Source organism: Acinonyx jubatus, chromosome C1 (assembly GCF_027475565.1).
Source record: "Acinonyx jubatus isolate Ajub_Pintada_27869175 chromosome C1, VMU_Ajub_asm_v1.0, whole genome shotgun sequence".
Lineage (NCBI taxonomy): Eukaryota > Metazoa > Chordata > Mammalia > Carnivora > Felidae > Acinonyx > Acinonyx jubatus.
In genome coordinates this window covers 140,713,100-140,728,861 of record NC_069381.1, presented here as the reverse complement: position 1 = coordinate 140,728,861, position 15,762 = coordinate 140,713,100, and the positions used below count along the sequence as shown (strand labels likewise).

The 15,762-nt window shown below is 39.9% G+C and overlaps 1 protein-coding gene across 12 annotated transcripts in view; it reads right to left on the bottom strand.

Annotated features, from left to right (window-relative positions):
• Positions 1-15,762, bottom strand: part of FMNL2 (formin like 2) — a 308,508-nt gene that overhangs the window by 64,190 nt on the left and 228,556 nt on the right. For all 12 annotated transcript variants that reach the window (XM_053215080.1, XM_053215081.1, XM_053215079.1 and 9 more), the window contains one exon: positions 2,852-2,960. In XM_053215080.1, coding sequence (XP_053071055.1) covers positions 2,852-2,960 — 109 coding nt within the window. The remainder of the gene's footprint in view (positions 1-2,851; positions 2,961-15,762) is intronic.

Sequence of the window (15,762 nt, the reverse complement as noted above, 5' to 3'; positions counted from 1 at the left end):
CACCCTGCAATCACTTTAATCAGGCATATCATCCCCACCTCTCCAATGAAACTGTTCATCCCAGAAATGCCAATGACCCACACTTTGCCAAGCCCATGGCCAATTCTCAGGGCTCATCTTGACACAGTAGCAGCATTAGTCACAGCTGAGCACTCTTTTCTCCTTCAGACTTCCTCTACTTGGCTCCTACCTCCCTGTCTACTCCTCAGTCTCTCTAGTTTTTCCTCATGTCTCTGACATTTAAACAGAATGCCTCAGGGTTCATATTTTGGATCTCTTTGCTTCTCTGTCTACCCCCGTTGATCTCATGCACTCCCCTGGCTTTAAACACCATCAATTAAATCCCAAATTTTTAACTCCAGCTCAGATTTCTGCCTTGAATTCCAGATTGACATATCCAACCACTTACTTAAGATCTCTATGTGGATGACTACAGACATTTTTATTATTATTATTGTTTATTTACTTTTGAGAGATAGCGAGACAGAGCATGAGTTGGGGAGGAACAGAGAGAGAGGGAGACACAGAATCTGAAGTGGGATCCAGGCTCTGAGCTGTCAACACAGAGCCTGACAAGAGGCTTGAACTCAAGAACCACAAGATCATGACCTGAGCCAAAGTTGGACACTTAACCGACTGAGCCACCCAAGTGCCCCGACTACAGACATCTTAAAGGTAACATCCCTGAAACTTCGTTCTTAATCTAGTCTCCCAAATCCTGTAGCCTCCCCCATCTTAGTAAGGGCCCAAGACAAACACTTCAAGGCCACCCTCCACTCCTTACCACATATCCAAGTTGCCTTTACCATGAAAAGAAAACCAGAATCCGGCCACCTGTCATCATCTTTGCTGCTATAATCCTGGCCCATACCACCATCAACACTCACCTAAAACTAATGCAGCAACCTTCTAAATGGTCTACCTCCTTTCGTCTTTGGCCCCCAAGGTCAATCCTAAACACAGAAGCTAGAATGCCATGCTAAAATCAAGTATCAGATCATGTCACATTTTCCCTTAGAACTGTTCAATAGCTTTCCACTCACAGTAAAGACTGTATCCTTTCACTGGCTTATAAAGCCCTCCACAGTCAGGACCCCATGTTAACTTCAGATTTCATCTACCTCTATTCTCCTTCTTACTTACTCTGATGCAGCCAATCTGGCCTCCTTCTTGGGCTTCGATATTCAGATGCAGCCAACCTGGCCTCCTTCTTGGGCTTCGAGCACATCAGGCTTATTCCTGCCCCATGGCCTTTGCAGTCATCCTTTTTGCTACCTAGAATCTTCTTTCCCTAAAATCTCTCACCTTGTTTCCTTCTTCAAACTGTTACTGTGAAAAATTGCTACTTCTCCAGGACACTTTCCCAGTCGGCCTCATTAAAACTGAACACACACTTTCATCACTTTCCATTCTTATTTCCTGACTAGTTTTTTCACAGTATTAGTAACATTGCTCTGGAGCCCGTCTCCCTGGATTTAAATCTGATTCTACCACTTGCTGGCTAATTAAGTAAAACTTAATTTCTCTGTGTCTCAGTTTCCTTATCAGCAAAATGGGGATAGTAGTATTACTACTGTCATAGGACTGTTATAAGCTTTAGATTAAGTACCAGGCTTAAAAGCACTGGTCCTCTTAGGAAACACTCTAAGTGTGAGCTTTTGTTTCATCTCATCATCATTACTATTATTTCCAACACTGCGTGTTTTACCATTTATCACCTGTCACCCCTTTCATTAGAAAGTAAGTTCCCTGGGGCATTTATTCCCTCTGCCCAGAAGAGGGTCTCTCTGGCAATGCTCAAAAAATATTGACTGACAGAAAAAATAAAATGCACGTTCTCCCTCCTCAATTCAGCACCCTTATGTTGGGCTTGAATTCTGATACCTTCGACCTACATGTTTACCTTCCACTTCTGCTTAGACCCACCTTTAGCATCCCTACCCATGGATATCAAATCCTATTTTTATATTTGAATTACGTTTCTCTGATTCTTACTCCTGGTTCCACTTACCTAACTTAAACCCTATCGGGCGCCAACTTCTACTTTGTTAAAGTTAATCCAATTCACACGTTAAGCTGTCTCTCTCCCTGTTATGTTGGGGATAACTTGCATCACCATCACCTGGAGGAAGATCTGCCCTTTCAACAAGAATCCTCCAGGCACTTCTTCTAAAGATTAAGAACCACTAAGCCCAACAGACAGTAACTGCAACTTCTCACCTTTTTACCATATAACCCTTTGAGGACCACTGACCAATGTTAAGAGTCTATTCACTCCTAATGTTTTTTTTTTAATTTTTTATGTTTATTTATTTATTTGGAGAGAAAGAGACAGAGAGAGAGTACATGCACACACAAGCAGAGGAAGGGAAGAGGGAGAGGGAGAGAGAACCCCAAGCAGGCTCTGCACTGTCAGCGCAGAGCCTTATGTGGGGCTCAAACCCACAAACCATGATTTCGTGACCTGAGCCAAAATCAAGAGTTGGATGCTCAACTGACTGAGCCACCCAAGCATCCCTCACTCCTAACATTCTAAAGTTGGTCCATTATTGCCCACAATCAGCGGCTTATTCTGTCATAAGTGGTCACAAACATTCACCAACTCATCTAAACAAGTTTATGACCGTAGGAGTACATACCCTCCAAGTACATCATAAAGGATAAATGCTAACTAAAATATAAAGGCAGTGAGTTAAATCTTGAGCATTAAAATGAACCAGACCTTTTTTTAAGTTGAATTGCATTAAATCCTGACATTTATTTCAAAGAGAAATACAAAGAAACCAGAGAGGACAAGATCTGAATCTGACAGATTTTTCAGATTTTTTAAAGAATCAGAACACAAACATACCTGGTAATTCATGATGGCACGTAAACACATGATACAGACATGCACGTCGTCTTTCTTACTCACTAATCTTGAATTTTTCAGGGTTCTTCTGCTTGGCAAAGTATTATATCTACAAATAAAAAGGGAAACTTCCATGAAACTACAGGTTACCTTCTTAGCACAGACACAGCCACTTAAAAAATGGAAAGCGTTCTCTACCTTTATCTGCACCTAAGTGAGGATTACAGGCTGAAACCACCACCACAAATCCATCACCACAAAGCTATTTCCGGGGACTGCAAAGCCTACACTTTTCTGTGTACTGGTCACCATCGCATCAAGCCAGATACCATGGACAATGAAACTCAACTTCACTCACAGCATATAGCACATCAGATTGCACAGGAGATCCACCAACAACCCCAGGCTCCTAATCAGGAAGCCAAGCTAGATTCGCAGAGGTGATCTCAAACAGCATGCATGCAGACTGCATTTGCAAACAAGCGAAGGGGTGAAGCCTTAGCTTATACCACCTAGACTGCCAGTCATCTGCCCCCAGTTTAACTGCACCTTCCCATTACTGCTCTCAGGAGTCCCTGTTACAGGAGTTTAAGGCTAGGCAAGGTCACACATTACCAGCTTTGATATCAGCTTGTGATGTTAGACTTTAACTGTACCCAAGACCTTAACAGTATACAAATGCCTCGACAGCCTGATCCCTCACCCAAAGCCCAGTATGGAAGCTGAAGCTTACATGGAAATGTGTTGGCATGTCACACGGTGAAGAGGTTTCAATGTTAAAACTCATTCTAGAGATCCTACATTGCTAAGCCTCAGTTCCCCTGTCTAGAGATTCAGCAGAGGCTGCAGGTAGTAAAGAAGTGGCAAGGTAAACACAGTGCTAGCAGACAAGTTAACAACGCCAAGAGCGTCAATGTGAGCTTTTAGTCAGTGCCCCCAAATACAGCTTTCTCTGCAACTCCAAGACCAACATAAAAGCCAATTTCAAAAATTGTCAACTACTCTCCCATAGAGTCAATGACAGAAATGATCTATAAAACATCAGCCCGAGGCCTTCCTTCTTCCTGAACTAATTAAAACATTTAAAGGAAGTTATGATTAACGTTAACTGCTTTCAAAAGTCCCACAGGTGCAGGCTATGAGTTGAACACTGAACCGGCAGGTCTGTCTGAAGCTATCCAGCTGAGCAGCCCTTTTAAGTCACTTTCTATTCAAAAACTATCAAACAGAGGATGATTTTTTTTTCACATAAGCCTACTAATGAGCCAAATAAATTGGTGAAAAGCACTTCAATACGTCAACTTGCCTCCGTATACCTGAATGGATAAAATAGGTTGCTGATGGAAGTCTTAAGAAGAATGCTTTACTCAAGGGCTTTCCTGCTTTATTCACACTTAGAAATAAAAATGCAGCATGGAAGTTGGCCTAACAATTCACTTCTGAATGCAAAAACAAAGCTAAGGAAACAAATTCAGACTCGCGTGATAGTAAGGACACTTTCAACCTCTAAAATACACTTGCAAAATGTGTCCCTTCACCATAGCCCCAGCCTGAGCATGTCTGCTAACACACTTTATGGAGGTCTCACAGACATTGGTGTCTCTTTAAATAACAGCCATGCAGCCAACCTGACCCAAATGTCTGTGGTCTTCCTGGTCTCTTTCAGAAATTCTTTCCCCTCCTCTTTCTGAATTTATTTTAACCTGTTTTGCATTTCTTTATTGGTGTCACCTGTCAAGTATATCATAGCTGATGAGAGAGACGGTTGGCATTTTTAATTGAATTCAGTGGCTACCAGAGCACAATGAAGTTATCTGTGATTAAGTTGGAAAAAGAAAAAAGGTGACTTTCAAGGGAATCAAACATCCTTTACTAAATTATATTTACGTGCAGCAACGACTACAGGAGATTCACTGGCCAAAGCAAGGGACTCTTTAAGGATGATGGACAGGTCAGTGTGTGTTTCTGTATCACTTCCATATACATTTTAATGGTTCTGCCAAGTAGACCAAACATACACCTATAATGGTGTTTCCTAAGAGATGTAAAGCAACATAGCAAGTTCCTTCCTTTTACTTATTGATCCAGTTCTTCAGCTTCAGGATTGTAATAGAACTCTAACGATTGAATATGTCTTTGTCATTACTTGTATTGGTAGAAACTAGCAAAAACAGATTAATTATAATATTCTAATTACAAAGTTAACACAAAAGGCTTCTATTCATTGTAGTAGGTAGGTAATCTCAAATACACATTCTGGATCAATATTTAAAACGTATTTAATGTAAACAGTACATAAATACTTATCAATACTTAAGGAGCTTAAAAACATGTCAATAAGTAAAAACGTGTATCTGATTTGTTGATATTCTGTGTTTAAAAAATAGAGATTAGCTCTTTTCTAAAATATATGGCACTTGATCTACAATTTATTTTTCTCCCGTTTTGGGTTTATAGAAAACTAAAGAATTAAAGGCAACATTTGAACCTGTTGTGTTTAAAATCACTGCATCACTGTGTTTTTTAAAAATCACCAGTACAACCACTAACCAAAACAATCAGCACTGAAAGCTGAGAGAGATCCGTGCTATCATTTATTCCAATCTTCCCTGATACAGCTAAGAAAACTCAAGCCCAAAGAAACTACAACCACACAGCAAGTAAAAATCAAGAGACGAGACTTTAAGTGTCCTCACAGAGATGCAGGGCAGTGTCATTTTACAAGTTACAACTCATGGACAATCTGTCGGGTTATCATATGAAAAAGCTACTGCCTACAGCCATCTGTGCTGGCAAGTTCTTTGTCAAACGTTCATATCAGTCATCCTGACAGCACTGGGTCCATACAGGCATCATCTACCCCACTCCCAGTAATTATTTCTCCAGGCAGGACTAAGGTTCAGTTTGCTAAGAACAGCAGCATCTAGGCATCTTTTTCAGAACACACGGGTCCACGCACTTGGTAAGCAGTTTTCTTTTTAAATCTTTATCCTCTATCACATATCAGAAAAGTGAAGATTTGTTTTAATAGGAAATCTTGCTCTATTTATTTTGGAATTGTTATTCTGAAAGAATTTTCTCCCATTAAGTAAATGCACCCCGATAAACGTCACAACTCTTTACCTCTGTAAATACAAAATATTTGTAAGTAATTTAGGATCACATTGAATCTCTAAGGCTTGGTGTTAGGGGCTGTGCCATGGGTTCGCATGTACGTTAACCTACTCTCCAACATGCACTTTTTGTGGTATTTGACTACCTATTTAGGTAGATATTTGGCTCATTTGCCTTAAATATCAACTGAGTTACTTTTTTTCTTTTTGGACAGTCTGAAATTCAGCTCCAATGTACAATATTGATAGAATACCCAAAAAAAACTGTCCCTGTGTAGCTGGTTTTAACAGATCTGTTTAACCGGTTGATGCTAAAATACCAAAAGAGTTAAAAATAACAATTTCTTGGATCCACTTAACCACAACAAGGACACCGGGACAAGGTAAGCAATCTGAAAGTACTGGCCTTGGGGTACTGGGGTGGTTCAGTCAGTTAAGCATCTGACTCTTGATTTCAGCTCAGGTCATGATCTCATGGTTTGTGGGTTTGAGCCCCATGTTGGGCTCTGCGCTGACAGTGCAGAGCCTGCTTGAGATTCTGTCCCTCTCTCTCTGCCCTTCCCCCACTTAGTCTCTCTCTCTCTCTCTTTCAAAACACTTTTTAAAAATTTATGAAAGTACTGGGGTGTCTGGATGGCTCAGTTGGCTGAGTGTCTGACTTTGGCTCAGGTCATGATCTCACGGTTTGTGGGTTCAGGCCCACATCGGACTCTGTGCTGACAACTTAGAGCCTGGAGCCTGTTTCCAGTTCTGTGTCTTCCTCTGCCTCTCCCCCGCTCACACTCTGTCTGTCTGTGTCTCTCTCGCTCAAAAATAAACTTTAAAAAAAATTTTTTTTCATTTATAAATGTACTGGGGTGCCTGCATGGCTCAGTCAGTTGAGTGTCCAACTTTGGTTCGGGTCATGATCTCATGGTTCATGGGTTCAGGCCCTGCATCCGGCTCTGTGCTAACAACTCAGAGCCTAGAGCCTGCTCCTGATTTTATGTCTCCTTCTGCCCCTCCCCCGCTCACACTCTGGTGCGCGCTCTCTCTCTCCCTCTCTCTCTCTCTCTCTCAAACATAAACATTAAAAAATTTGTTTTTAAAATTTATAAAAGTACTGGCCTCGATGAAGTAGTACATTTGTTGTGATGAGCACTGGGTATTGTATAGAAATGGTGAATCACGATACTGTACACCTGAAACTAACATTACACTGTATGTTAACTGAAATTTAAACAAAAACTTACAAATAAAATAAGAGTACTGGCCTCTGATGTTCTCCACCAGCCACAGGAAACCAAACCAAATCTCTTGTTTGAGCTCCAAAGCTGGTTTTATTAAGCATCTCCTGTTTATGCTAAACTCTACTAAGTGTTAAGGGAAAATGAAAGACAATGAAAGATGCTGCTTTTGCCTTTGAGGGCTCATCACTTAGTTTAGGATGCAACAGATGAGTATATTGTCAGCCCCTGTATGAAGTGCTCCACCCCCAGCCCACCATTCTGTCACATGCACACCACAATGCATAAAATAGACTCAGCAGTACACACACCTGCGCAGCCCAAGATGGTAGAGTGACGACAGTCCCATCATAAAGGAGAACATTTTTTTCTGCAAAGTATCATACTTAAAATCCCCACAGAGTCAACCTTTTCTCAATCAAGCCCAATTTGACTGAGTTAATACAGACCTATTCCTGGTAACAGTCTTTAGGCAGATCAGAGGTTTTTTTCAACAGGGCTCTAATTCAAGAAGTAAATCTAAAAGGAATGGACAAATTGTAGGGAAAGCCTCATAAAGGTGACATGACAGTGAACCCAACTGAACAAGAACTATTAACAGTGCAGATGTAAAACATACCCACCTTGTGATCCTTGGATTCATTATTTTTGTTCGTATTTTAAGGCTGCATGTTACTTTCCATATAAAGAAGGGGGGAGGGGGAAGCTGCACAAAAGCAAGTACTATGGATGGTCTAGGTTTAGATCCCCATAAACACAGAGGGCTAACTAAGGATGTGATCATAATGCCTCTTCCACTTCAATCACCCCACAGAATGTTTCCCAAAAGGTCTCTTAGGTGGAGAGCTGGTCCTGCTCTACCCTCAAAAAGCAAAGTGTAACATTTCTGTGAAAAGCCCAAATTCCGCCACAACACATGTAACAAAACAAGTATCATCAGGGGTGCCTGGGTGGCTCAGTTGGTTAAGCATCCGACTTCAGCTCACGTCATGACCTCATGGTCCATGGGTTTGAGCCATGTGCTGACAGCTTGGAGCCTGGAGCCTGCTTTGGATTCTATGTCTCCCTCTCTCTCTGCCCCTTCCCCACTCATCCTCTGTCTCTCTTTCTCTCTCAAAAATAAACATAAAAAAATTTTTTAATAAAAAAAAAAAAGTATCATCAGAAAAACTGGGCTTTGAAAAAAATCTTGTTCCCTGGTGCCAAATGTCCACCTGGATGCCAATAAGGCTGAATACAATGATTAACAGTTTCCACAGAAAAAACGATGAAGGGAACTGATTAGTGCCATGCAAAACTCCACCAAATGTATGAGTTACACCGATTCCCTTAGGCTGAGTTGGAAAATCCCAGCAATAATCAGTTACCAATTAAAAACTCAGGCAGCTTGAAACTAGTCACCACAACCAAACGCTGTATGCACAGGTGCTGGTGCATAATCACGTTGACACACGTCAATAAGATTCCATATACCACAGTTGAAAGAACAGCAGATAAGGGAGCCTGCATCCGGTTCATGCCGAGGGCCTTCGGGCTAAGCCATGTTCACCTTACACAAGCACTGATCACATCTTAGTTTAGCTCTTTGAAAAAACTTTCCACAAAGATCTGAGCTTTACAAGGATTAAATGGATGAGTCAGCAGGAGATGTAGGTGCTTCTGTGGTAATCTAACAGACTTGGTACATGTACCATTATAGAATTCTACACAGTGAAACCAATTACTACAATATTTCCTTCCTCAAGTTATTACGAAACTTCATATAAAACAGACTCAACAGAGCCAACTGAAGACTATCCCTCTGGTTCACTGTGGTTATATTTAAAAGGCCCCAGTGAGAGGCAGCACTAGTTTTCTCCTGGTTTCCTCCTATGAGCCTTACTCCTGTCTCTAATGATCCCAAATTCTGTCAAGAACGAATGGTATAAGTTCCCTTAACAGAGGCTTAAAATCGGCATCTTCCCTAGTTCTCAAATCTCACAGTAAATACATCAGAGCTTAATCTAGGACAAGGAGGAAGAGGCTTGGAAGGAAGTTCATTTCCATTCTTCCCCCCTGCTGGCTGCCAGGCTGATGGTTTTCCCTGTGATTATGGAGCTCCTGGTTTTCAAGGCTACTGTGGAACTGGGGAGGGGGCCGGGGGGCTTGGTCAGGGTAAGTGAAATGCCACAAAGCCAGCTGCTCCTACCAAGATTGAGTCATTTTTCCTAAATACATGCTCCCCAGATTGCTGCAGGACTAGCTAATTCCTGGAATTCTGGGGGAAAAAAATGGTTTCTGGCATATTTAGCCAGTTTCCTCATTGTTTTTATGGATGACTGCATTGAAAGAGTCCTGACTCCCTCATTTTCACTGACATCCATATCAGACATTTAGAGATCATTTTCTGCCCAATGAAGTCATTCTGACTATGTGTCACTATTCCTTCAAGTTAATGGGAGCAGGTCTAATGAGGTCCTAAAACAATCAGGTCTCTCTGGTGACTCTGGACAGCTTCCCGGAGACGTAAGAGTTAGAGAGAACTCCTTCAGATTCCAGAGGAAAAAACAAGGGAATAAACTATTTAATGGAGGGACTGTGAACCAATGCCTGCACCACTGGAGCGCAGTACCTAAATGTAGGCTGTCCTGAGAACCTTTCTTCCCCACTTCAGGCAAGCAGTGCTCTGGGGCTCTGGATGCCTGGATACAAAAGATGATTTCCCAGAGGCAGAAAACAGCTCCCCGTCCAATTTTTGGAGTTCCTACCATTTATAGAACAAAGAAAATGGGAGATGAATATTTAGACATTTTTTTTCGAGGTCTCAAGAATTTTAAGGAAATCCTGTCTTCTGAGAAGTCATTTTGACCAAAACCTTGTAGCAAACTAACACCACCAAATTTCTCAGACCCTTTTCATCAGCTTTGAGAACTGTCTGCTATTCTGTCAAGCACTGAACTCAAACCTAAATGTTACCCTAGCATTTGAAGAAGACACACTGTCTTGGAAAAACTGCCAATTGGAATTCACAAAATTCTGTGAATATGGACAGAAACAGATTACAAAACCGACTTAAGACCAAAACCCAAGAGAACTGACTCTAACCATTTATATTAATTATATGCACCAGTAGTTATATATATGTATACAAAATAAGAAGGTACAAGTCAAAGCTAGTATGAGTAATAAGCATTAAAAAACCAAGCAATTTCTAGATATGTTTTAAGAAACCTATACAAAACATTTCCTGTTTAATACTACGGTGACAACTGCCATCTGAACCACCTACTTCATGCGCAGCAATGAATGTGCTGAGAGGCAGGTGGTAAGCATGTCAACCTGCAGAGAAGTGACAGCAGGTCCCATGGGGAAAGAGGGTATTTGGTTCATTCTATTTATTTTTAAGAAACAGATTTTTTTTTTAAGTTTGTATTTGAGAGACAGTGTGCATGCACAAGTAGGGTAGGGGCGAAAAGACAGAATCCCAAGCAGGCTCCACATGGTCAACACAGAGCCCCCTGTGAGGCTCAAATTCGTGAACCATGAGATCATGACCTGAGCCAAAACCAAGAGTTGGACACTTAACCTACTGAACCACCCAGGCACGCCTCCGTGGGGCACATGACTCTTGATCTCAAGGTCTTGAGGTCAAGCCCCACCAACTGAACCATGCAGGTACCCCAAGAAAGTACTTACTTCAAAAGCCCTTCAGAATGACTGATGAGTGAGCTCCAATCCATTGACTGATACTGTTAAGAATGACCAGGCAAGTAAAACCTGAATTTTTGACTCCAAAAAAAGAATGGCAAGGCCAGCAAAGAAAACCTAGGAAAGTAAGGATCTTGGAATCTGCGTGGCTGCAAGTTAGACACACAGGAATTTTTCTTGCCAGACACATGTTAGTAGCCTGAATTACATGTTAATGCTTCTTAGACTTCTGGTTGGAGTCATGTTTTGCCACCCTTAAACGACTAGTCATTGTAAGAGTTTAAAAAGGAAGCTATATTAAGTGTGAACTAGTGTCTCATGTTTAAGAATCTAACAAACAAGTTGGACTACATCAAACTAAAAAGCTTCTGCACAGAAAGGAAACAGAGTTAAAAGGTAACCTACAAAATGGAAGAAAATAGTTACAAACCATTAATGCCTAAAACATACAAAGAACTCCACTACTCAATAGCAAAAAACAAAAACAAAAACAAAAACAAAACCCCAAAAACCAATAACCCAATTAAAGAATGGGCAAAGGACTTGAACAGACATTTCTCCAAAGAAGACATACACATGACTGACAGTTATCTAAAAAGATGCTCAACATCACCAGTCATCAGGAAAATACAAATCAAAACTACAATGAGATCTCAGTTAACCTCTGTCAGGATAGCTACTATCAAAAAACAAACAAACAAAAAAACAAGAGATAACATGTGCTGGCAGTGATGTGGAGAAATTAAAGTCTTTATGCACTGTTTGTGGGAATATAAGTTATACAGACACCAAGAAGAACAGTATGGAGTTCTCAAAAAGTTAAAAATAGAACTACCATAAGATCCAGCAACCTCACTTCTGGGTATTTATCCAAGAGAATGGAAATCAAAATCTGCAAGAGATATCTGCACACCTGTATTCATTGCAGCATTATTTATAATAGCCAAGATGTAAAAACAATCTTAATGTCCCTCAACAGATGAATACATGAAGAAAAGAAATAGGAATTATGTGACATGATAGAGGTGTCAGCAAATGCTACTGTGGCAATCATATTGCAATATACAAATTTTTCAAATAGTGTTGTACATTTGAAACTTACACATAAAATTTTATCTCAATAAAAAAATATTTCTCTCTCTCTCTCTCTCACACACACACACACACACACACACACACACACACACACATTAAGCCGTGACACACAAAGGATGAGGAACTGTTCCAAGTTAAAGGAAACTACAAAGACACAAGTACTAAGCACAATAAATGATCCTCACATTGGATCCTGGACAGGGTTTGGGGGAAAAAAAATGTTACGAAAGACAGTAGGGTAATAGCTGAAACTAACAGATTGGACTAAGAAACAGTGTCCATATTAAAACATTCTTACTTTGAGAATTGTACCATGGTTATGTAAGAGAATCCTTGTCTTAGGAAATCTACACTAAAATATTTAGGTGTAAAAGGGCACAATTCTGTAACATGCTTTCAAATGGTTAAAGGTGTGTATGTTTACAAAACAAGTGTGCAAGGAATAAATGGACAAATGTTAATTCTTGAATCCGTATAAAGAGCATAAGACAGATCACTGTACTATTATTACTTTTTTAAACTATATCAAAATAAAAAGTAAAAAAGAAATGTAAGATGTAAGCACATACAATGGAATATTATTTAGTCTTTAAAAAAAAAAAAAGGGAAATCCTGCAATGGGCAACAATATGGATGAACCTTGAGGATATCCTGCTAAGTGAAATAAGCCAGTCCCATTAGGAAAGACGCCATATGAGCCTATTTAAATGAGGTATCTAAGACAGTCATGCTCTTAGAAGCAGAGAACAGAATGGTGGCTGCCCGGGGTTGGGTGGAGGGGTGTACTGGGAATTGTTAATCAATGACAATGAAGTTTCAGTTACACAAGATAAGTTCTAGAGAGCTACTATACATTGTGCCCATAGTTAACAATACTGCATTGTACACTTAAAAATGTTAAGGGGCTAAGGTCTCATGTTAAGTGTTCTTAACAAAATAAAAAAAAATAATAAAAGTGGTATGTTAAAAAAAAAAAGAGGTGATAAGCTTAAGAATGAAGGACACACAGCATGTCTGATAATTCTGGAAGTACAGGGGAAAGAACACTACTTCTGAACAAAAGCTGGATGTGATCAATGCTAGATATGTTCAGAGATCTATCTGCAAAGCACCAAGTACTCAGTCAAGACAAGCTACTGCTCACCCAGTGATACCTTGAAGTAAGTCGGATCAGAATTTACTGTTTTAACATATACTTACTTCTAGACATGGAGACATATTCTTGTATGTGGGTTGGTGTACATGTCTGTCTCTCCCTGTGACCTTGTATTATCCACAGACAATATATTACTGTGGAACCTTGAATGAGTGTTTCCTGAACTGACCTAAACCAGACTTTCCCAGAGTCTGGCAAAAAAATGTTTTTCGAAAGTCTGTAGACCTTTCTTGCCAACATGTGTGAAGTCTGTAATATCGAAGTCCTAATGGCAACAGGAAAAAGAAAAGTATATTCTCTCACAAAAAGTATTTTCACACAGTCTAACTATTCAGATACCAAACTAATATCTACCTATAAATAAAGAACAGTAATTAGAACTTCCTTGGAAGCTATGGTAAGGTTTCAACCCAATAGGGCTGCAATGCCAACCGGGTATGTCACACGATTTGACCTAATTTTACTAGTCTTTTATGGTTCCAAGGTCTGGGCTTAATATAACTTTACCAAGATTTGGGGTTTTAGGTTTCCTCACTTACTCTTCAGACATGACATCACTTGGGCATATTTCTTCTATCAATTAACCTCATAAAATATATGATGCTGAAAAAAGTGAAACAAGCACTTTCTGACGGTCTCCACAGCCAAAAGAAACAGAGTGCAAACAGTTGAATCCAGATAGTTCAGAGTGGAGGTGAAGAGAGAAGAGGAAACAGAGGGGAGGGCAGAGGGAGTCAGAAATACCCAAATCTCCTAATGGACCTTTTTAATTAGTTTTTGAAATTTTCTGTTTGCCTAGATTTCCTACAGGACCAGCTGACAAGACAGAACCTATGAATCAAAAGATCTCCATACATGCTTTCCGAACAGAATAAGTGGGCAAACAGCCTGCCAACCCACTATATGAATGGAGAGCCTTATTTGTCTGAATCTTCTAAGCTTTCATTACATTCTCTCTGACAAAGGTATTTGCCATTGAGTTACTAATTAATTCATATATATCCCTACATGAAAAGTGTTCAAGGAAACCATCTATCTCCTGTGACCTTTAAATAGAAATATTTCTATGTTTGTTCCAAATCACCCCTGCTTTTCATAAACCTTCAATAGATCATTGCCAATGAGCTAAAATGATAATTCCATACCCTGGCCTTCAAAATATTACATAAACTGCTTCTAAACTGCTTCCAGCCAGACTCATCTATTCATTGTTTCCTAAACAAACCATGTGGTCTTACCACTGAACCACTGCCCATACCACTCTCCCTCCTTCTCCCCTTTCAGAGTCCCTCCTCCAAGTCTTACTCACTGCTCTTTCACATCCAGACCACATCATGAATCTTTCCTAGGTTTTACTGTTCACTCTGGCCTCCATACACTGGTGTTGTATACTCATATGACACTTAACATAGGTCAGTGTGCAGGAGCACACACATACACATGTTTTCTCAATCAAATCATAAAGACATCTGACACAGAAGTCAGAAGACTGATTATAAACCCTGGCTCTGTCACTTACTAGGTATGGATAACTTCTCTGAGTCCCAGCTTCCTCATCTGTAAAATCAGGCTAATAGTCCTTGAATACCCGCCCCCCAAAATTCATGAAGATTTAATGATGTAAGCATGAAAATGTCCTTTAGTAACCATGAATCTTATACAAATAGTTTATGTATCTTTCTGTATTCTCAGCACTTTGGCAAAGCACCATTCACCTGTTAAGTATGTGGTTAAGTCTTGCTGATGAAGGTCCTGGACCACAGCTGTAGGAAGTTCCTGCGTCATCTTCAAATTTTCCCCTCAACCCTATATGGTTAACATGGACTGTCCACTCACTATGGAGCCAAGTTCTTTACTATCATAACATGTGAGGGAGGTCCCAGACCCTATCATATGTAACAGAGTACCTGTGAGACAGATCCCCAACAATGCATTGGTCAGATGGCTTCCAGATCATAATCTCTTTCAATTGGTCTTCCATTGGAGAAAAGACCCAATGAAGAGGTGGAACAAGTGAGATAAATGTTTCTCATAGTGGAAAACACTTGACAAATCTGCTTGTATGGTGCACCACAAGCTATAGAGCTATCATCAATTTCACTAGCAGGGCCATTAATATCAGCTCCTAGCTGAAAAGCTGAAATGTACATTCTTAATCCAAGTATGTTTTTCTTTATTTACAACTTCAAATAAACAAAGCAATACAAAAACCTGAAACACAGTAACCCAACACCTTCAGTTGTTTCTCTTACAAATTGTGTTGAAAAGTAAAATTGGAAGTCTGTAGTTGCAGATTATTTTTATAAAGTCTGAAAATTTAGAAAGTATTTTATAGATAGTTATATAGATACTGCATTCTGGAACCTTAGATCTTCAGAACAAAAGTCTATCAGGTTAAGGAGTATCTTGAACATTTCTCTTCCCTCAGAAATAACATTCGAGTATTGCCTTTAATGAACATCTCATTTTTTTTCTCCTCCTCCTTTACTCTTTCTTTTTTGCCTTTTTTATCTTACCCTTTTACTTTTATTCTTTACTTTCCTCTCTTTCTCTCCTTCTAAATTCAGTGTTAATGAAAATTTCAAACAGTATCCACTATCTGATGAACAGAGAGAACTCAGGCTTTGAGAACAT